The following is a 21922-nucleotide window of genomic DNA, read 5'->3' as shown; positions in this document are numbered from 1 at the left end:
ATTTACCTTATCAATGTTTTCATATAGTTCACATTGGTGTGACATTTTGTTTAGCTTGCAGCTTCATTTGTTAAAAAAAAAGCAAAAAAAAAAAATAAAAGTTATAGTGCTTAGCTTTTCGTATAGCTTATCCTTGTCGTTATTATTATATGTCTTATTTAATATTCATTTTATCGATCAGAATAAAACTCTTTCAAAGAAACATTCGTAAAAAGATCAATACATATGATAAATACAGAGATTCATTTAAATTTTGTCTGATTTGTTATTCGTATTAAATTCGAAAAGCACATACATATACATATTTATTATATCAAATCTTTACAATATCAAACATATCGCATTTCTAATCTATTCTCTTGAGATTGACTCGTTTTTGCTTTGCGTTTCATAATATTACTATATCACTCTGGCGATGCATATTAAATCTTTCACATTACTACACGCTTAGCGTACAATGCGATTTGGCTATGATATAATTAATTATAAGGTAATGAATATCGTATTGGAAAAAGAAATTAACCGATCTTAATTAAATAAGTTTTATTATCAAGATTTCCATGTCCGATGGAATTAAACTTGAAATTTAATGTTTCTTCAGGATAATAGGAATGAACGAAACATCGATTGTGGTTTCATATGTTTATCCAGAAAATTATTTATTTATTATTCTTATTAAAGATTTGTATATTATATCGATGTATAGTATTCTACGGCAAGTCGTTCAAAGAGAATTATCAATATGAGTTTTCTAAAATCAATCTACTACAATAGCTTCCTGGTTTCTTTCCTGGTCGACGCACGGGGTGGTGCGATGCGGGGATGTAGACACAGTGGAGTTCGGGTTATCGTGCCTCCTCGTAAAGCGGCGATGCCGATGCGAGTAACTTGCAGGTACCTAAGGAGAGATAAATTGACCAATCCGCCTCCTTTAATGGAAGGCGAGGCTTTAGCTAGTCGTATTTTGGAACTTGGACCAGTCGGTGCTAAATTTTTAGGGTACGTTATAAAACAAAATTAACATTATATCTCCATCGTATCTATTATATTTTTAGTTCGATACAAATTTTAATCTATCATCCATTTATTTTTTTTAAATCCAGACCCGTTATCATAGAGGTGCCACATTTTGCATCATTAAGAGGAAAGGAACGAGAAATAGTTATCTTACGTTCCGATAATGGAGAAACTTGGCGCGAACACACCCTGGAGGCTAGCGAGGAAGCTGTACAGGATGTTCTTAATGAGAGCTTTGAAGGAGAAGGTATATTTCTTTTTTAGGCTTGGTTCTTCATTGATTGTTTTAATATCTTTTCTTTTATATTCTACCTTTTCTTAGAATTAAGCCAGCTAGAAGATCTCCAAACGTCACGCATCGTAAGGATACTTACCGCAGATTTTCCCCATTATTTTGCGGTTGTCTCTCGCATAAGGCAAGAAGTACATGCAGTTGGACCGGAAGGTGGTACTGTATCTTCATCAGCCGTTCCTCAGGTTCAAGCTGTCTTCCCACCTGCAGCTTTGACCAAAAAGATTAGGGTTGGCTTACAGGTAAGATTTCAAATGTTATTTGGAAAATTGTTTTCGCCATTATGAAGTTGATTTGCAATGTAGTAATCGTTATACTTCAAGAAATCGCATTAATTAAAAAAATGATACATCGACGTAGAAAATAATGAATATTCCTTATTTAAGTGACGATGTATTGACATTTGAATTTATGTTTAGGCCCATCCTATACCAGCTGAATTAGTAGCAAAACTACTAGGTAATCGAGTCGCAGTATCGCCCATAGTTACGGTAGAACCACGACGGCGAAAGTTCCATAAGCCCATAACTTTGACTATACCGGTACCACAAGCAGCTAATAAAGGCATGATTAACCAGTACTCGGGGGATGCACCGACTTTAAGGCTCCTGTGCAGCATAACTGGTAATATATGCTTGCACGTAATATTGTAGAGCAGCGTACCGTCTTACTGGAAAATCTCTTACCGATAAATTGCTGAAAATCGTTATGTCGCAATCAATTTGGGTGTCATAAATATATATCTTGTCAGATTTTTTAAGCATTCGAGTAATCGACTTGTAGTTTAGTTAGGCATGATGATAACGTCGGTAGGCAATCTCGTCTGTTCTCAGGTCGTCGGGACTGCGCGGCATGCTGTCGGTTTTTTATTTTATATCATACACATATTTAATAATATTTGCGATATTTGAGTCTTATATTCTACGATAGTCTATTATGTATTTTTAGTAACACATATAAAACTACTTATGTCGTTTTCATATTTGCGATCACAATATATTTTATTTCTTTCTTTTTTCTTTTTCTTTACCAAGTAATTTATAATTTATCTGTAGCTGATAAACACTGACTGCGGTTCACCCTTTGGTATCGGGCGAAATAATTGTTTCTTCAAATATTATATTATTATTTATATAAAGTATTTTTTCAATTATATAAACAAATAACTCAGGATATAAACTTGTTAAATATTGAGTACACTTAATGAAGGGAAACGCATAGTATGTATAAAAAGCTCGTTAATTTGTGAAATGTGAAACGTACGATATAATAGACGATACGATTATTTACTTTTACAGTTAGTTCATAATAGCTTGCAAAAATTAGTTTTTTTTTTAATAGTTGCATAAATCAGACACGTAAACGATTTTTCTCTTTTTAAAAAAAGGAATATCGATACTGAAGGGTCGAGGAAGATCTCGTCTATCGAGTAAGTGTCAGCCAAGTGAATTATTTTCAACTGTAATTTATAATCTTCTTATTGAAAGTGTATGCATCGTTTAAAGTTTTCTCGTTACCAGTGGCAGTATCCCGAAGACCTTCGGATAGAGATTTAAAAGGGAGATGGTAGCTGCATGTTCCATAGAAACATTTCGTTGAGTACCATTGTTGTATACATATCTTGTTGTGATTCATTGTTAATGCTTGCATATTGTTAGGATTGAGTCATTTAGGTATGGATTATTAATTAAAGTAGATCAAAGTCTTATTACTTAGCTCATCGTAAGCGTTAACTTAAAAGTTTTTGTTTCAGCACATTCAATTGAATGGTAATTGCTTCAATATATCAAGCTTTTATTCGAATTCAATTTCTCTAATTGACATTGTGCTTATTGTAAAATATATGCATCTCTTTGAAATCGTGGAAGTGCATTCGACGTTAGAGTATATTCTAATAATGAGGAAATGTTGCAAAAAATTGCATTTCTTTTACATTAAATTATTACATACGCACAACCACACTTTTTCGCTTATATTTTAATCTGAAGCTTCGTAGCTGTTTAACAAATATCACATATTCAATCACATTTTTCGTTATTAAAATATTATTTGATGGAATATATCACACTATATTTTCCAATTATTTCAATAAATTTGCTAATATTTGTGCGATGTCTTTTAAATATACATCTTTGAAGTAGGAATACACTCGTGTTGCTTTTTATAGGTATTTATTATAAATATTACCTTTTCTCACTTGGTGCGTATAAAAATATGCAAATAATGAAGCTTTTTTGTATTATATACGTCTTGTGTACATAATAATCCATAGCACGTAACGTTAGCACATTTATAGAGACCGATATTAAATACAAAATGTTTATAAGTTCCTACAAACAGCACATACGTACATATATTGTTCTATATGTATTTTCAGGTTTTAATAAATTTGTATTTTTTACACAATTTGTAAATGTGTGTTTGTGTGTATGTGTATATATATACACACACAAGCATATCTATACCTACAATATATAAATGTATTTTTATCATATTTTGTATATCAAGAAAAGTGACATTTCTGAAGATCATTGTTCATATTTATTATAAAACGAAAATAACTACGTCAAGCATCCTTCTGTCCTTTTTATCTGCTAATGAAATCAATATATTTGCACTCATAATCATTAAAAACAATTTCAATATTATAAAAATTACTTTATTCTTTTCACATTTATTCGAGACTGTAATTAATTTTGGTCGCATCGGATAAAAACACACGTTTCACTACTGTTATTGAGCATTTCTAGCACGGACATATTTTAATAATGTTATTGGATTTGACGTGTATGTCGTTCAGGGGGTCAGTCTCGGGCAGTCTGGGAGGATGTCACAGGTTCTACACCATTAACTTTCGTCAAGGATTGTGTCTCTTTCACTACCACGGTATCTGCTCGTTTTTGGCTAATGGACTGTCGAAATATTTCGGAAGCGACAAAAATGGCAACAGAATTATATACCCACGCTACCCATGTACCATTTATGGCTAAGTACGTTTGATATTTATACTGAATCAAAACAACAACTATTAACAAAATAATTATATTTATTTCAACGAATATATTTTTCAATTTTGAAACATTACTTGATATTATTTATAGATTTGTAGTCTTCGCGAAACGTATAGATCCTTTGGAGGCCAGGATACGCGTATTTTGTATGACTGATGATAAAGAGGATAAAACTCTTGAACATCAAGAGCATTTTACAGAAGTTGCGAAAAGTAGAGATGTTGAAGTAAGTGCGTTAAATTTTTCATTATGATAAGAAATAAAATTTAATTTTTTTTTGTTGTTGTACGTTTGCAGGTGTTAGAAGGGAAAACTCAATACATGGAATTTACGGGTAATCTTGTACCAGTATTAAAAAGCGGCGAACAGCTTCAATTACCATTCAGAGCATTTAAAGAAAATAGAGTACCGTTTACTGCGCGAATAAAAGATCCAGATGCAGCAGATATGATGGGTCGAATAATGTTTATGAGCGAGCCTAAGGTTCCTAAAGGCGAAGTGCCACAAACACCGATATGTACATTGAATATTTTGTTACCTGAAAAGATTTCTCCTGAACCTGCTGTTTCAGAATTGGATTTACTTGAATTATCAAAAAATTACAGTTTTCTACGCGATGGTGGAATCAGTATGTAACAATGATTTATTATTTTATTTTTATAATTGTAATTAGGACTATTTTTTTGTTATCAGTTACGTATTCAGTAAAGATTTTTTATTCTCTTTATTTTTAGGTCGACCAGATGCTATACATAGAGCAACTATACGTTTAAGGGATATAGCGAATTTACTAGGCAAGGACTGGGAAAAATTAGCAGAAGAACTTAACATTGCTTCCAACGATGTGTCTTTGATAAAACAGGAATATCCTGATAAACCAGCTCAACAAGCGGCAGCAATGTTCAAAGTCTGGCAAAGTAATGGAAATAAAGCAACGGGTAAGTTCAAATACACTTAAATATTATTGTAATTTCTAATATACATCGTAGAGTTATATAAATAGACATAAAATGAATTAAATCTATATTAGTAAGATGCATCATAATTATACCATAATCGTTGAAGCGCGATCATCACGCAAGGTCAAAAAATAAGATTTGCTCACTGCGATTGACTCAGACGTGTGGAATCTCAATCGTAACGTTGTTGATGATCTCATACTACATTATTATGCCTGACATAACTCACAACTCTCTCTCTCTCTCTCCCTCTCTCTCCCTCTCTCTCTCTTCCTCTTTCTCCTTCTTCTTTCTTTCCCGCTATAATGATTCCATCTTATTCTGACAAAGTACGCAAAACGTCTCTGCAATCAGTGGAACGACAAACAGTCGCGTAGTTTCAAGAACACGAAGAGGATATGGTCAAATTTATTCGTGTTTATTGCTCATTACTTGTTAGTTCTTCGTTTAAGAATTTATATTAATTACTTAGTAATAATTTTATCTGTTTTTGATATTAATATCAGTGACATTCTGAAAAGATAGTAGTGATTTTAAAAAAATAATTTTTATACAGTGCATGTTATTGTAAATTAGAAACTAAGATGTACATAACTTTATATCAAGAGTACAAAAATCCAACAACAAATTTATATACTAGCGAACTTTTGTTAATATTTCATAAAACATCTTCGATATGTCTTCACACTTCCAATGTTTCAGGTATGTTTTATTAGATGTGCGTTGCTTAGAAAAAAATTTTTAAATATAAATATTTATTTATGTTTTGTGTGTTACTTATAGAGAAAAATTTCTGAGTATAAATATTTATTTTTAATGTGTTGGATAGAAAACATTTTTGAATATGTATATATATTATTTATTTGATGGAAATTTTTCGTATTATTACATTGCTGTGAATACTTATTACGTAGTTGTACTTTAAGCATATTATATATAAGTTCATACATACATATAATACAATATAAATATAATTCTTTTTATAGGTAATACCTTAGAAAAGGCGCTCAATAAAATTGGCCGAGAAGATATTGTAAACAAATGTATATTTAACGTAGAACTTGTCACTGATGATGTCGAAAAAGCAGTTGCAAGAGTTCAGTTAGATCAACCAGGTTTTGACTCCTTGAAAGAGGAGTTAGGACCTTCAAGGGACACATCTCTTCGACGCGATGCAACCATGGATCCAAAAATGGATCCTGATTATGAAGAACCAGATAGAATGAAGGTATGCGGTATTATTGATAAATCCTGTGATACCATTGCGAAGTATCAGACATTATAATAAAATATTAATCAATCCTAGGAATCTGAATCCATAGAAGAGCTTAGTAACATCAGTCGTTTGCAGGATAAACGATGTAAGTAGAAGATTGTGAATAATGATAGCAACAGTGTGTGAAAAAAAAGTAATAACGATGTTTATAATTTAATTTTATTATAATATATGATCATAAATTTTTTATCTCTCTTAATTGAAATATACAATGAATTTTTTTTTTAAATTATTACTTAATAAAAATAATAAGCAGTAGAAAAAAAATATCTTAAGTTTTTAAAGTGATATAAATAATATATGCACGCTAAGTAATTACTCAATCATGATTTTGTGTTATCTTCCATTTTTTAAATACATCACTTAGCAGATGAATCACGTCATAATTTAACATATTTTAACACGTTATATTTTGGGCTCTTCGTTCACAACACGTTTCTTGCACTTAACAGCTAAGCAGCATGTCACAATCGCAAATGGCACTGTATTCAACGGAACCTCGACCCCTGTCAAAGATAAATATGCAAGTGATGAGAAAGAATTGGGAGATATGATGGCTGATTTCATTGAACATAAATGTCACGTTACCGACACAATGAGCAAAAAGTCACGCGACGAGCTTGATGACGAAGAAAAAAAGCGACAAAGAGTGATTGCTGACGCTAATAAAATTGTTTCTGGTAAGTGATTTAGTGTATTTCTTCTAAACTGGTGGGTTGAGGGGCCGTGCTTTATCTGCAAAAAGGATACTATTATTAAAAGGAAACGAAAAGCTATTGATGAGCAGCTACTTATTTTATTCGAACTTTCGCAGCATGTTCAGCCAAATACGGTAACGCACGCTTGATTTTAAAGTACAATTAAAACAGATTATTAATTTAATTATTAATAAAATTCTGTGAAACTTATACAGATTGCGAAATTTTCTGGTATAATAAAAATTGTTAACTATATTTATATATATATATATATATATATATATATATATATATATATATATATATATATATATATATTTAAAAATAATTCAATCATTGAACAATTAATATTAATTTTTAGTAATAAATAATTTAATGAATATACTCCGTATCGACACTTTTAACGCACTGAATAGCACGTTATCATTTAATTATTTACTGTGTAATAAGAACGAAAAATATATTTTTAATTTTCTGTGTATATAATTTTTAATTTCTGTGTATATAAGGTGTCATCTTATAACAAATTATGTTTTTATATTGTCTGATCGTAGTAGATTTTTTTAAATGAGCTTTTTTTTTCTCCTAAATTGAAGTTCTTCGTATAACAATTTAGAAGAGCAATAAATTTGAGTATTATCTTATTATTAGAATAATTAATTTATATTTAATATGTGTAAACGCGCCGATACATTTGCGTGCTAATGCACTAGAACGGTTATCATCTTGTCTTTTAATTTTACTCACAGGTTCCGGACGCCGCTGTGGATATCTTCATATTTCAGCTTGCTTATCTTTTTTAATAAGTAATGATTTATTTAATTTGCCTCTCGATCGACATTTCATATATGTATATATCGTATATGACTATACGATTTCTAACATAATTCATTTAATCATTTCGCTAATACATTTTCTAGTTTTCAACACATTCCTAGCAATTTGTTTCAGCAAGATTATGCTACAATTATTTGGCGATGCATGAACAGTCAAATGTGTGTGGTCTTACTGTGTGGACGCACGGAGCAGCCGTCTTTATAGATTGTAATAACAAATAGATACACATGCTTATTAATGAAATAAAAGAAATAGTAATCGAATAGATAGTTTTATCAAAGTTTATAGTAATAAGTAATTATTCAGGAAAGGAAAAATCCCGAGTTTTATGTATTTTTATTTAATATTGTTCATTTAAATATTTATTCCCTTCAGTGTAAAGGAATATTCAAATATTTTTCACAAAATAGAAATAGTTCCTACATAGAAAATGATGGATAATTAATAATGAATTATTTATATATATTTTATCGTCATTCATTGAGAAATAGCTTATGTAATTTTATTAGTTGAAGGATGGTTGCTCCACTGCACATACACTCTACGCACAATCCACGCGGCAATCTAACCTCTGCTCCAATCAAAGAAAAATGATGAACGAGTCGGCTTACACTAATGATGACGCAATATGAACGAATAAAATGTGTTTCTTTATATATGTTACGTTTACAGATGCCTAAAATATATAATACTTAATTAACAGGTGTAATAGCAGAGGCAGAGAAAGAAAAGGAGAAGTTAGCGAAGGAAGGGTGGTCGGTGTTTTATGATGATATGCGGGACAGTGAGAAGGTGAGAGGTGCTGTAGGGCAAACTTCATTTGATAAAGAGATAGTTAAAAGTTCAGATCAATTCAGGGATGCAGAATTAGGTATAATTCTACAACCAAAAGTTAGAGATGATGTAGAACCTCTTATAATTAAACAAGAACGAGCATATGGTAGGAAAAAGGATTCAAAAAAACAAATTTCTTTTCCAAAACAAGTAGAAATTTTAAAGAAGGATTTAATAGTAGAAAAACCAGTTGTTAGAGAGATTACGATTATAAAAGATATTAAACCCACAGTAGTTATAACATCCACAGATTCTTCTACTTTACCTCATGCTAAAGTAGAAGTTAGTGAAAAAGAGAAGATGTATAAAGAAGGTAAAGAAGTAGATGAGAAGTTGTTACAAGATGATGGACCATGTCAATCTATAAAAGACACGGATAAAAAGATTAAAATGACAGAAATAAAAACGAATATTGGAACGGATGTTCCAACAAAAAGCGAAGTGGAACAAGATGTAACATCTATTATCGATAAGCGTCTTTCTGCGTATAAAGATGTATATGATGCTCAAAATCCCGCAAAGAATCTCGACGAAGAAACAACTGATACATCAAAAAAGGTAAAAGATAAAAGCAGTGGTATATTTTCGAGTATTTTTAAAGGTCCTAAATTAAAGAAGGGTAAATCTAAAGATTCAAAAGAGACATCTTTCGATAGTGGAGATGAAGAGAGTAAAACTCCTTCACTTTCCGATATAGTATCAAAACCTATAAGTATGTCTCATGATAAAGATCCTTCATTACAAAAAGATTCAGAAACTGGCCTATCTGATATTAAACTTACAACTATAAATTTATTGGAGGATGCTAAGAATACTGCTGCTCTCTTACATGCACCAACAGAATCTAATGAAAGAAATGGATCAGTAACAATTTCTGTAGAAGATAAAAAGGGCAGATCATCGACCGAAGCTCATACTAAGCCTCAAATAGTATCAGAAGTAAAAGAAAAAATTGCGATCGTAGGAATTAAAAAAGAACATATTAATGGAACGACAACGATCAAACTAAACCAGACAATAGATTCTCTTGATGGTACAGACAAAAATATAGAGCAACAAGATAACCAGAAATTTGAAATAATGTCAAAGAGTAGTCCAACTAAACAAGACAATGTTCAAAAATCTGACTTAAAAGAATTATTAAAGAAAGAAGATAAAGATGATGGTGATGCAGGTACAACTGGTAAAGAACGTGGTGGTTTATTCGGAATATTTAAAAGTCCAAAATCGAAAGAAAAAAAAACGAGTAAAATAAAAGATTCATATTTAGATTATAGCGATGAAGAACTTAAATCTACCACAGAAAAATTCCTTGAAGAAACACGTAAAGTTGCCAACGAGGATGTAATTCATGTAGGTTACAAAACAGAGGATACAAAATCTCTTGCTACAAGTCCAGTAACTACGTTTAGTGCTGCTACTTACGATAGCTCTGATGTACCAATAGATAAAGTTAGTAAGCATTCATATGATGTAACGGATAAATATAAATTGGAATCAATTCCACTAGCGGATAAGAAATCTGATAAAGAAACTGCAGAAGAGAGTAAGGAGAAGGGTAACTTCTTTGGGATATTCAAAAGTCCTAAACTAAAATCTAAGAAAGGAACAAGAGATCGTAGTACTTCGAAGGAGAGATCATTTGATAGCGCAGATGAAGATTCCTATAATGCAGATGTAAAATATACTGAACATTCAAGTAAATCATCGATTCAAAAAGAAGAAGAAAACCAGGAATCAGGATCAGGAGATGAAGGAATTAAAGAAAAAAGCGGTGGACTTTTCGGAATGTTTAGAAGTCCTAGATTGCAACGTAGTTCTCGAAGTAAATCTAAAGAAAAAAGTTTACCTCCTGAAATACCACAAAGTAATTTTAAAGAAACAACAGCTGCATTCCTAGAGGATACGCGCAATACTGCCGAATTGATCAGCAGTTATCAACAATCACCTATAATTTCACCACGAAATCAAGAAGATTCGTTTAAAGAAAAAACTTCACCTACAAAAAAAGCAGCTGTTGATAAGGCTGATACTGCATCTCAAAGAGTTGTAAACGGTGTAAAAGATATGAAAGATGCTGTAGCAAAAGAACTGAAAGAAGATATTAAAACTGTAAAAACAGCACTCGCTGTTGATAATGGTGCTGTTGTAGATGGTGCCCAATCAGCAAAAAATAAAGTTGTGAAAGAAACTAAAAAAGCAAAGGACAAAACATCTGGATTTTTCTCAGGTATATTCAAGGGTACTAAACATACAGCTGAAGACGTTTCCGATGATGTTAAAGATTTTGTAGTAGAATCAAAAACTGAAGCAACTTCACAAGCTGTAAAAGCTACTAATGACGCAAAAAATAAACTTACTACTGGTGTTAAGGATATGAAAGATAAGACAGTAGCAGAAATGCAAGATGCTAAGGAGAAAATAGCTGCTAATGTTAAAGATGGAAAAGATAAAACAGTAACTATAACGCAGGATATGAAAGAGAAAATAGTAACTGTCACTAAAGATACAAAGGACAAAGTAGTAATTGGAGTACAGGATATGACTGAGAAAACAGCAGCTGGTGTAAAAAATGCAAAAGACAAAACAGTAGATAAAGCCGAGGATCATACAAAGAAAGCAGTAGCTGATGTAAAAGATATCAAAAATAAAACTGTTTCAGCAGTTACAGACGTAAACGAAAAAATTGTGCTTCATAGTCAAATAGCTGTTGATAAAACAGAAACAATAGCTCACGGAGTTGCAGATAATGTGAAAGATGCAAAAGATACTATAGGAAAAGAATTAAAAGAAGATGCTGAAGTTGTAAAGGGAGCACTTACTATAGGTACTACTACTGTTATAGATGGCGTCCAATCAGCAAAAGATAAAACTGCAAAAGAAACTAAGAAAACTAAAGATAAAACATCAGGATTTTTCTCAGGCATATTTAAAGGAGCTAAGCATGCGGTAGAAGATATTTCTGATGAAGTTAAAGGGTTCTTAGAAGAAACTAAAATCGAAATTGAAGAAGAAGAGGCACGTGTTAAAGAAACTGCTTCACGAGCTGCTAAATCTGTTGATGATGTAAAGAATAGGACTACTCTTAAAGTTAAAGATTTAAAAGATAAAACAGCAATAGAAGCGCAAGAAGCTAAGGAGAAAACTGTCGCTGATGTTAAAAATTTACAAGACAAAGTAATATGTGGAGGAAAAGACATTGCAGATAAAGAATTGACTCGAGTAAAAGACGATAAAGAAAAAACAATGGAAGGGACAGAAGAAATCATAGACAAAGCAATAATCATAGTAAAAGATACGAAAGATACAACTGATACAGCAGCGATAAAGATAGAAGAACAAATTTTAGAAGACGGGAAAAAATCTGTTGAAAAAATAGAAACTGTAGCACGCGGAGTTGTGGAGAAAGCGAAAGATACGAAGGACGATGTAGCAAGGGAACTGAAAGAAGATGCCGCACTTGTAAAGGATACGCTTTCCACTAGTGTTGATGCTGTTACAGGTAGTATGCAGTCAACGAAAGATAAAGCTGACAAGGAAACTAAAAAAGCTAAAGACAAAACATCCGGATTTTTCACTGGCATTTTTAAAGGTGCTAAGCAAACAGTTGACGATGCTTCTGAAGATGTAAAAGAATTCTTGGAGAAAACAAAAACCGAAGCTGCGGAAGAAAAAGCACGTGCAAAGGGAGTTGCTTCAAGAGCTACTAAATCTGCGGATGATGCAAAAGATAAGACAATTGCTGGAATTAAAGAGCTGAAAGATAAAACAGTAGCAGGAGCAGAAGATGTAAAAGACAAGACATTAGCTGGCATGAAAGATGCAAAACATAAAACTGTTGCTGCAACGAAAGATATCAAAGAGAAAGTAGGATTTGGCTTAAAGGATGCTAAAGATAAAGTAGTAAGTGAAGCATATGATACAACACATAAGGCAGTAATTGGTGTAAAGGATGTAAAAGAAACAACAGTGGAAGGAGTAGAACATGTCACGAAGAAAACCCTGGCAGACGTAAAAGACGTCAAAGATAAAGTAGTTGATGTAGGAGCAGCAGTAGGCGACAAAATGATTTCCGGTGGAAAAAAATCTGTTGATATAGTAGAAACTGTAGCACATGGAGTTGTGGAGAAAACGAAAGATACGAAGGACGATGTAGCAAGGGAACTGAAAGAAGATGCCGCACTTGTAAAGGATACGCTTTCCACTAGTGTTGATGCTGTTACAGGTAGTATGCAGTCAACGAAAGATAAAGCTGACAAAGAAACTAAAAAAGCTAAAGACAAAACATCCGGATTTTTCACTGGTATTTTTAAAGGTGCTAAGCAAACAGTTGACGATGCTTCTGAAGATGTAAAAGAATTCTTGGAGAAAACAAAAACCGAAGCTGCGGAAGAAAAAGCACGTGCAAAGGAAGTTGCTTCAAGAGCTACTAAATCTGCGGATGATGCAAAGGATAAGACAATTACTGGAATTAAAGAGCTGAAAGATAAAACAGTAGCGGGAGCAGAAGATATAAAAGACAAGACATTAGCTGCCATGAAAGATGCAAAACATAAAAGTGTTGCTGCAACGGAAGATATCAAAGAGAAAGTAGAATTTGGCTTAAAGGATGCTAAAGATAAAGTAGTAAGTGAAGCACATGATACAACACATAAGGCAGTAATTGGTGTAAAGGATGCAAAAGAAAAAACAGTGGAAGGAGCAGAACATGTCACGAAGAAAACCCTGACAGACGTAAAGGACGTCAAAGATAAAGTAGTTGATGTAGGAGCAGCGGTAGGCGACAAAATGATTTCCGGTGGAAAAAAATCTGTTGATATAGTAGAAACTGTAGCACATGGAGTTGTGGAGAAAGCGAAAGATACGAAGGACGATGTAGCAAGGGAACTGAAAGAAGATGCCGCACTTGTAAAGGATACGCTTTCCACTAGTGTTGATGCTGTTACAGGTAGTATGCAGTCAACGAAAGATAAAGCTGACAAAGAAACTAAAAAAGCTAAAGACAAAACATCCGGATTTTTCACTGGTATTTTTAAAGGTGCTAAGCAAACAGTTGACGATGCTTCTGAAGATGTAAAAGAATTCTTGGAGAAAACAAAAACCGAAGCTGCGGAAGAAAAAGCACGTGCAAAGGAAGTTGCTTCAAGAGCTACTAAATCTGCGGATGATGCAAAAGATAAGACAATTGCTGGAATTAAAGAGCTGAAAGATAAAACAGTAGCAGGAGCAGAAGATGTAAAAGACAAGACATTAGCTGGCATGAAAGATGCAAAACATAAAACTGTTGCTGCAACGAAAGATATCAAAGAGAAAGTAGGATTTGGCTTAAAGGATGCTAAAGATAAAGTAGTAAGTGAAGCATATGATACAACACATAAGGCAGTAATTGGTGTAAAGGATGTAAAAGAAACAACAGTGGAAGGAGTAGAACATGTCACGAAGAAAACCCTGGCAGACGTAAAAGACGTCAAAGATAAAGTAGTTGATGTAGGAGCAGCAGTAGGCGACAAAATGATTTCCGGTGGAAAAAAATCTGTTGATATAGTAGAAACTGTAGCACATGGAGTTGTGGAGAAAGCGAAAGATACGAAGGACGATGTAGCAAGGGAACTGAAAGAAGATGCTGCACTTGTAAAGGATACCCTTTCCACTAGTGTCGATGCTGTGGCAGATAAAGTACAGTCAACGAAAGATAAAGCTGACAAGGAAACTAAAAAAGCTAAAGACAAATCATCTGGATTTTTCACTGGTATATTTAAAGGTGCTAAGCAAACAGTTGACGATGCTTCTGAAGATGTAAAAGAATTCTTGGAGAAAACAAAAACCGAAGCAGCGGAAGAAAAAGCACGTGCAAAGGAAGTTGCTTCAAGAGCTACTAAATCTGCGGATGATGCAAAAGATAAGACAATTACTGGAATTAAAGAGCTGAAAGATAAAACAGTAGCGGGGGCAGAAGATATAAAAGACAAGACATTAGCTGCCATGAAAGATGCAAAACATAAAAGTGTTGCTGCAACGGAAGATATCAAAGAGAAAGTAGAATTTGGCTTAAAGGATGCTAAAGATAAAGTAGTAAGTGAAGCACATGATACAACACATAAGGCAGTAATTGGTGTAAAGGATGCAAAAGAAAAAACAGTGGAAGGAGCAGAACATGTCACGAAGAAAACCCTGACAGACGTAAAGGACGTCAAAGATAAAGTAGTTGATGTAGGAGCAGCGGTAGGCGACAAAATGATTTCCGGTGGAAAAAAATCTGTTGATATAGTAGAAACTGTAGCACATGGAGTTGTGGAGAAAGCGAAAGATACGAAGGACGATGTAGCAAGGGAACTGAAAGAAGATGCTGCACTTGTAAAGGATACGCTTTCCACTAGTGTTGATGCTGTTACAGGTAGTATGCAGTCAACGAAAGATAAAGCTGACAAGGAAACTAAAAAAGCTAAAGACAAAACATCCGGATTTTTCACTGGTATTTTTAAAGGTGCTAAGCAAACAGTTGACGATGCTTCTGAAGATGTAAAAGAATTCTTGGAGAAAACAAAAACCGAAGCTGCGGAAGAAAAAGCACGTGCAAAGGAAGTTGCTTCAAGAGCTACTAAATCTGCGGATGATGCAAAAGATAAGACAATTGCTGGAATTAAAGAGCTGAAAGATAAAACAGTAGCAGGAGCAGAAGATGTAAAAGACAAGACATTAGCTGGCATGAAAGATGCAAAACATAAAACTGTTGCTGCAACGAAAGATATCAAAGAGAAAGTAGGATTTGGCTTAAAGGATGCTAAAGATAAAGTAGTAAGTGAAGCATATGATACAACACATAAGGCAGTAATTGGTGTAAAGGATGCAAAAGAAAAAACCGTAGAAGGAGTAGAACATGTCACGAAGAAAACCCTGACAGACGTAAAGGACGTCAAAGATAAAGTAGTTGATGTAGGAGCAGCGGTAGGCGACAAAATGATTTCCGGTGGAAAAAAATCTGTTGATATAGTAGAAACTGTAGCACATGGAGTTGTGGAGAAAGCGAAAGATACGAAGGACGATGTAGCAAGGGAACTGAAAGAAGATGCTGCACTTGTAAAGGATACGCTTTCCACTAGTGTTGATGCTGTTACAGGTAGTATGCAGTCAACGAAAGATAAAGCTGACAAAGAAACTAAAAAAGCTAAAGACAAAACATCCGGATTTTTCACTGGTATTTTTAAAGGTGCTAAGCAAACAGTTGACGATGCTTCTGAAGATGTAAAAGAATTCTTGGAGAAAACAAAAACCGAAGCTGCGGAAGAAAAAGCACGTGCAAAGGAAGTTGCTTCAAGAGCTACTAAATCTGCGGATGATGCAAAGGATAAGACAATTACTGGAATTAAAGAGCTGAAAGATAAAACAGTAGCGGGAGCAGAAGATATAAAAGACAAGACATTAGCTGCCATGAAAGATGCAAAACATAAAAGTGTTGCTGCAACGGAAGATATCAAAGAGAAAGTAGAATTTGGCTTAAAGGATGCTAAAGATAAAGTAGTAAGTGAAGCACATGATACAACACATAAGGCAGTAATTGGTGTAAAGGATGCAAAAGAAAAAACAGTGGAAGGAGCAGAACATGTCACGAAGAAAACCCTGACAGACGTAAAGGACGTCAAAGATAAAGTAGTTGATGTAGGAGCAGCGGTAGGCGACAAAATGATTTCCGGTGGAAAAAAATCTGTTGATATAGTAGAAACTGTAGCACATGGAGTTGTGGAGAAAGCGAAAGATACGAAGGACGATGTAGCAAGGGAACTGAAAGAAGATGCCGCACTTGTAAAGGATACGCTTTCCACTAGTGTTGATGCTGTTACAGGTAGTATGCAGTCAACGAAAGATAAAGCTGACAAAGAAACTAAAAAAGCTAAAGACAAAACATCCGGATTTTTCACTGGTATTTTTAAAGGTGCTAAGCAAACAGTTGACGATGCTTCTGAAGATGTAAAAGAATTCTTGGAGAAAACAAAAACCGAAGCTGCGGAAGAAAAAGCACGTGCAAAGGAAGTTGCTTCAAGAGCTACTAAATCTGCGGATGATGCAAAAGATAAGACAATTGCTGGAATTAAAGAGCTGAAAGATAAAACAGTAGCAGGAGCAGAAGATGTAAAAGACAAGACATTAGCTGGCATGAAAGATGCAAAACATAAAACTGTTGCTGCAACGAAAGATATCAAAGAGAAAGTAGGATTTGGCTTAAAGGATGCTAAAGATAAAGTAGTAAGTGAAGCATATGATACAACACATAAGGCAGTAATTGGTGTAAAGGATGCAAAAGAAAAAACCGTAGAAGGAGTAGAACATGTCACGAAGAAAACCCTGACAGACGTAAAGGACGTCAAAGATAAAGTAGTTGATGTAGGAGCAGCGGTAGGCGACAAAATGATTTCCGGTGGAAAAAAATCTGTTGATATAGTAGAAACTGTAGCACATGGAGTTGTGGAGAAAGCGAAAGATACGAAGGACGATGTAGCAAGGGAACTGAAAGAAGATGCTGCACTTGTAAAGGATACCCTTTCCACTAGTGTCGATGCTGTGGCAGATAAAGTACAGTCAACGAAAGATAAAGCTGACAAAGAAACTAAAAAAGCTAAAGACAAATCATCTGGATTTTTCACTGGTATATTTAAAGGTGCTAAGCAAACAGTTGACGATGCTTCTGAAGATGTAAAAGAATTCTTGGAAAAAACAAAAACCGAAGCAGCGGAAGAAAAAGCACGTGCAAAGGAAGTTGCTTCAAGAGCTACTAAATCTGCGGATGATGCAAAAGATAAGACAATTACTGGAATTAAAGAGCTGAAAGATAAAACAGTAGCGGGGGCAGAAGATATAAAAGACAAGACATTAGCTGCCATGAAAGATGCAAAACATAAAAGTGTTGCTGCAACGAAAGATATCAAAGAGAAAGTAGAATTTGGCTTAAAGGATGCTAAAGATAAAGTAGTAAGTGAAGCACATGATACAACACATAAGGCAGTAATTGGTGTAAGGGATGCAAAAGAAAAAACCGTAGAAGGAGTAGAACATGTCACGAAGAAAACCCTGACAGACGTAAAGGACGTCAAAGATAAAGTAGTTGATGTAGGAGCAGCGGTAGACGACAAAATGATTTCCGGTGGAAAAAAATCTGTTGATATAGTAGAAACTGTAGCACATGGAGTTGTGGAGAAAGCGAAAGATACGAAGGACGATGTAGCAAGGGAACTGAAAGAAGATGCTGCACTTGTAAAGGATACCCTTTCCACTAGTGTCGATGCTGTGGCAGATAAAGTACAGTCAACGAAAGATAAAGCTGACAAAGAAACTAAAAAAGCTAAAGACAAAACATCTGGATTTTTCACTAGTATATTTAAAGGTGCTAAGCAAACAGTTGACGATGCTTCTGAAGATGTAAAAGAATTCTTGGAGAAAACAAAAACCGAAGCTGCTGAAGAAAAAGCACGTGCAAAGGAAGTTGCTTCAAGAGCTACTAAATCTACGGATGATGCAAAAGATAAGACAATTGCTGGAATTAAAGAGCTTAAAGATAAAACAATAGCAGGAGCAGAAGATGTAAAAGACAAGACATTAGCTGGCATGAAAGATGCAAAACATAAAACTGTTGCTGCAACGAAAGATATCAAAGAGAAAGTAGGATTTGGCTTAAAGGATGCTAAAGATAAAGTAGTAAGTGAAGCATATGATACAACACATAAGGCAGTAATTGGTGTAAAGGATGCAAAAGAAAAAACCGTGGACGGAGTAGAACATGTCACGAAGAAAACCCTGACAGACGTAAAGGACGTCAAAGATAAAGTAGTTGATGTAGGAGCAGCAGTAGGCGACAAAATGATTTCCGGTGGAAAAAAATCTGTTGATATAGTAGAAACTGTAGCACATGGAGTTGTGGAGAAAGCGAAAGATACGAAGGACGATGTAGCAAGGGAACTGAAAGAAGATGCCGCACTTGTAAAGGATACGCTTTTCACTAGTGTTGATGCTGTTACAGGTAGTATGCAGTCAACGAAAGATAAAGCTGACAAAGAAACTAAAAAAGCTAAAGACAAAACATCCGGATTTTTCACTGGCATTTTTAAAGGTGCTAAGCAAACAGTTGACGATGCTTCTGAAGATGTAAAAGAATTCTTGGAGAAAACAAAAACCGAAGCTGCGGAAGAAAAAGCACGTGCAAAGGGAGTTGCTTCAAGAGCTACTAAATCTGCGGATGATGCAAAAGATAAGACAATTGCTGGAATTAAAGAGCTGAAAGATAAAACAGTAGCAGGAGCAGAAGATGTAAAAGACAAGACATTAGCTGGCATGAAAGATGCAAAACATAAAACTGTTGCTGCAACGAAAGATATCAAAGAGAAAGTAGGATTTGGCTTAAAGGATGCTAAAGATAAAGTAGTAAGTGAAGCATATGATACAACACATAAGGCAGTAATTGGTGTAAAGGATGTAAAAGAAACAACAGTGGAAGGAGTAGAACATGTCACGAAGAAAACCCTGGCAGACGTAAAAGACGTCAAAGATAAAGTAGTTGATGTAGGAGCAGCGGTAGGCGACAAAATGATTTCCGGTGGAAAAAAATCTGTTGATATAGTAGATACTGTAGCACATGGAGTTGTGGAGAAAGCGAAAGATACGAAGGACGATGTAGGAAGGGAACTGGAAGAAGATGCCGCACTTGTAAAGGATACGCTTTCCACTAGTGTTGATGCTGTTACAGGTAGTATGCAGTCAACGAAAGATAAAGCTGACAAAGAAACTAAAAAAGCTAAAGACAAAACATCCGGATTTTTCGCTGGTATTTTTAAGGGTGCTAAACATACAGTTGATGATATTTCTGAAGATTTTAAAGACTTTTTGAACAAGACAAAAGTCGAAGCTGCGGAAGATGAGGCACGTGCTAGAGATGCTGCTTTACGTGCTGCTAAATCTGTAGATGATATGAAAAATAAAACTGCTACCGGGGTCGAAGATGTAAAAGATGAAGCAGTAGCAGGAGCACAAGATACTAAAGACAAGATAATGATTGTCGTTAAAGATGCAAAAGATAACATTGTGACTACAACTCAAAATGTCAAAGAAAATGTAAGATTTGATACTGAAGATCCTAAAGAGAAAATAGTACATGGAACTCGTGAAATAATAGAGAAAACAGTATATGATGTAAAGGATGTAAAAGGAAAAACAGTGGAAGCAGTCCAGGATCTTACAATAAGAACAGCAGCTGTTGTTAACGATGTCAAAGATAAAGCTGCTCTTACAGTTTCAGATGCAAGAGATAAAATTCTTTTTGAAGGAGTGAAAGCTTCTGATAAAATTGGAATCACTGCTCACGAAGTTATAGATGGTTCGAAAGATGCTTTAGAGAGAGAACTGAAAGAAGATGCAGAAGTTGTAAAGGGTTCATTCGTTTCTGCTTCTGGTGTTGCAGATGATGCTCAGTCAGCAAAAGATAAAGCTGTAAAGGAAACTAATAAAGCAAAAGACAAAGCATCCGGATTTTTTTCATATATAATTAAGGGAGCTAAACATGTAGTTGAAGATGTTTCTGAAGATGTAAAAGAATTCTTAGAAGAAACGAAACCTGAAACTGCCGAAGAAGAAGTACGTGCTAAAATAACTACTGCACGTGCTGCTAAGACTGTAGATGATGCAAAGGATAAGACTGTTACAGGCGTAAAAGGCCTGGAAAAAAAAGCAGTGTCAGGAGTAGACGATGTTGAACAAAAGATCGTCTCCAATGTTACATATGCTAAAGATAAAAATTTTGCTATAATAGAGGACATTAATGAGAAGATTACTGCTGGTGCGAGTGATGCTACATTTATTGTAGTAGAAGATACACAATTCATTACAGAACAAGCTGTCGGTAACGTGAAAGATACGAAAGATAAATCTATTGGTGCGACTAAAGATATTAATGAAAAGACTGAATCTAGAGTATCTGATATCACACAGAAAGCAGAGGCCGTTACAGTTTCTGCAAGTGAACAAATTTTCTCTATCGGAAAACAAATATCTGATAAGAAAGATTCGACAGCTCATGGACTTGTAGATGCGAAAGATGCGAAGGGAACAGTTTCCAAAGAAATAGAAGAGAAAATACAATCTAATAAGGAAATTTCAACTGGTGGTAGTGCTATTGCTGACAGTGCTAAAATAGCGGTAGAAAAAACTTCTAAGGAGGCAAAAAAGATTAAAGAGAAAGGATCTGGATTCCTATCTGGTATATTTAAAAACGCCAAGCATACAATAGAAGACGTTACTGATGATGTGAAAGAATTTTTTGAAGAAACCAAAGCTGAAGCTGTAGCTGAAGAGGCACGAACTAAAGAAGCTGCAGCACATTCAGTCAAAATGGCGAAAGACTCAAAAAATAAAACTGCAGATGTTGTTGAAGATACTAAAGCAAGGGCAGTACCCGAAGTATCTGGCATTGCATGCAAAATTACAAGCATCATTTCTTCTGGTAATAATTTCCTTCCTAGTGAATTTGAAGATAATCGAAAAATTAATGAAAAATTCGGAGATAGAACGACTACAACTATTAGTACTGAAATAATTCCTTCTGCAAAAGAGGTTTCTACAACATTTTCAGAAGGTTATATTTTTCCTACGTCCACAGTCGATCCAAAATCTGGTGTGAGTACAATTAGTTCCGTTGTTAGTAGTGGTCAGGATTTGATATCACGAGATAGATCGAAAAAGATTTCACGCATTCCACAACGTGTTAATAGTTCTCCTGATGATAGAACTGAACAACTAAGTACAAATTTGGGTTCAGATAGGGTAGTTGTGATATCTAGAGAATTAGAGCACCTTGAACCTCACACAAGGCAATCCGTCACCACAGTCGTTACAAAGTCTGTGCGGACGGCAGCAACACCACCACCCAGTCTCGCCGAGTTCACTGACAGTAGAATCGAAGGTATCTTGCAATAATTGCGTTATTCAAATTACATTCCAGCTGTGTGTAACATAATTAA

At 34.5% G+C, this 21922-nt stretch overlaps 1 protein-coding gene across 35 annotated transcripts in view; it reads left to right on the top strand.

The window, feature by feature from the left end:
• LOC124951526 (ankyrin-3-like) overlaps positions 1–21922 on the top strand; it is a 66811-nt gene that overhangs the window by 35049 nt on the left and 9840 nt on the right. For 26 of the 35 annotated variants that reach the window (XR_007101857.1, XR_007101823.1, XR_007101806.1 and 23 more), the window contains 12 exons: positions 775–999; positions 1104–1264; positions 1340–1551; positions 1729–1933; positions 4110–4299; positions 4411–4546; positions 4618–4948; positions 5055–5258; positions 6266–6507; positions 6586–6640; positions 7008–7235; positions 8794–21864. Coding sequence is in view for 29 of the 35 variants with exons in the window: in XM_047501046.1 (XP_047357002.1) it covers positions 775–999; positions 1104–1264; positions 1340–1551; positions 1729–1933; positions 4110–4299; positions 4411–4546; positions 4618–4948; positions 5055–5258; positions 6266–6507; positions 6586–6640; positions 7008–7235; positions 8794–21864 (15260 nt within the window). In the remaining 6 variants the exon portion in view is untranslated. Of the gene's footprint in view, positions 1–706; positions 1000–1103; positions 1265–1339; positions 1552–1728; positions 1934–2696; positions 3836–4109; positions 4300–4410; positions 4547–4617; positions 4949–5054; positions 5259–6265; positions 6508–6585; positions 6641–7007; positions 7236–8793; positions 21865–21922 lie in introns of those variants that run through there. The other 9 variants (XR_007101940.1, XM_047502407.1, XM_047502320.1 and 6 more) reach the window with 5 other exon arrangements.

The sequence above is a fragment of the Vespa velutina genome, chromosome 1 (genome assembly GCF_912470025.1).
Source record: "Vespa velutina chromosome 1, iVesVel2.1, whole genome shotgun sequence".
Classification (NCBI taxonomy): Eukaryota; Metazoa; Arthropoda; class Insecta; order Hymenoptera; family Vespidae; genus Vespa; species Vespa velutina.
This window is presented reverse-complemented; position numbering and strand designations above follow the sequence as displayed.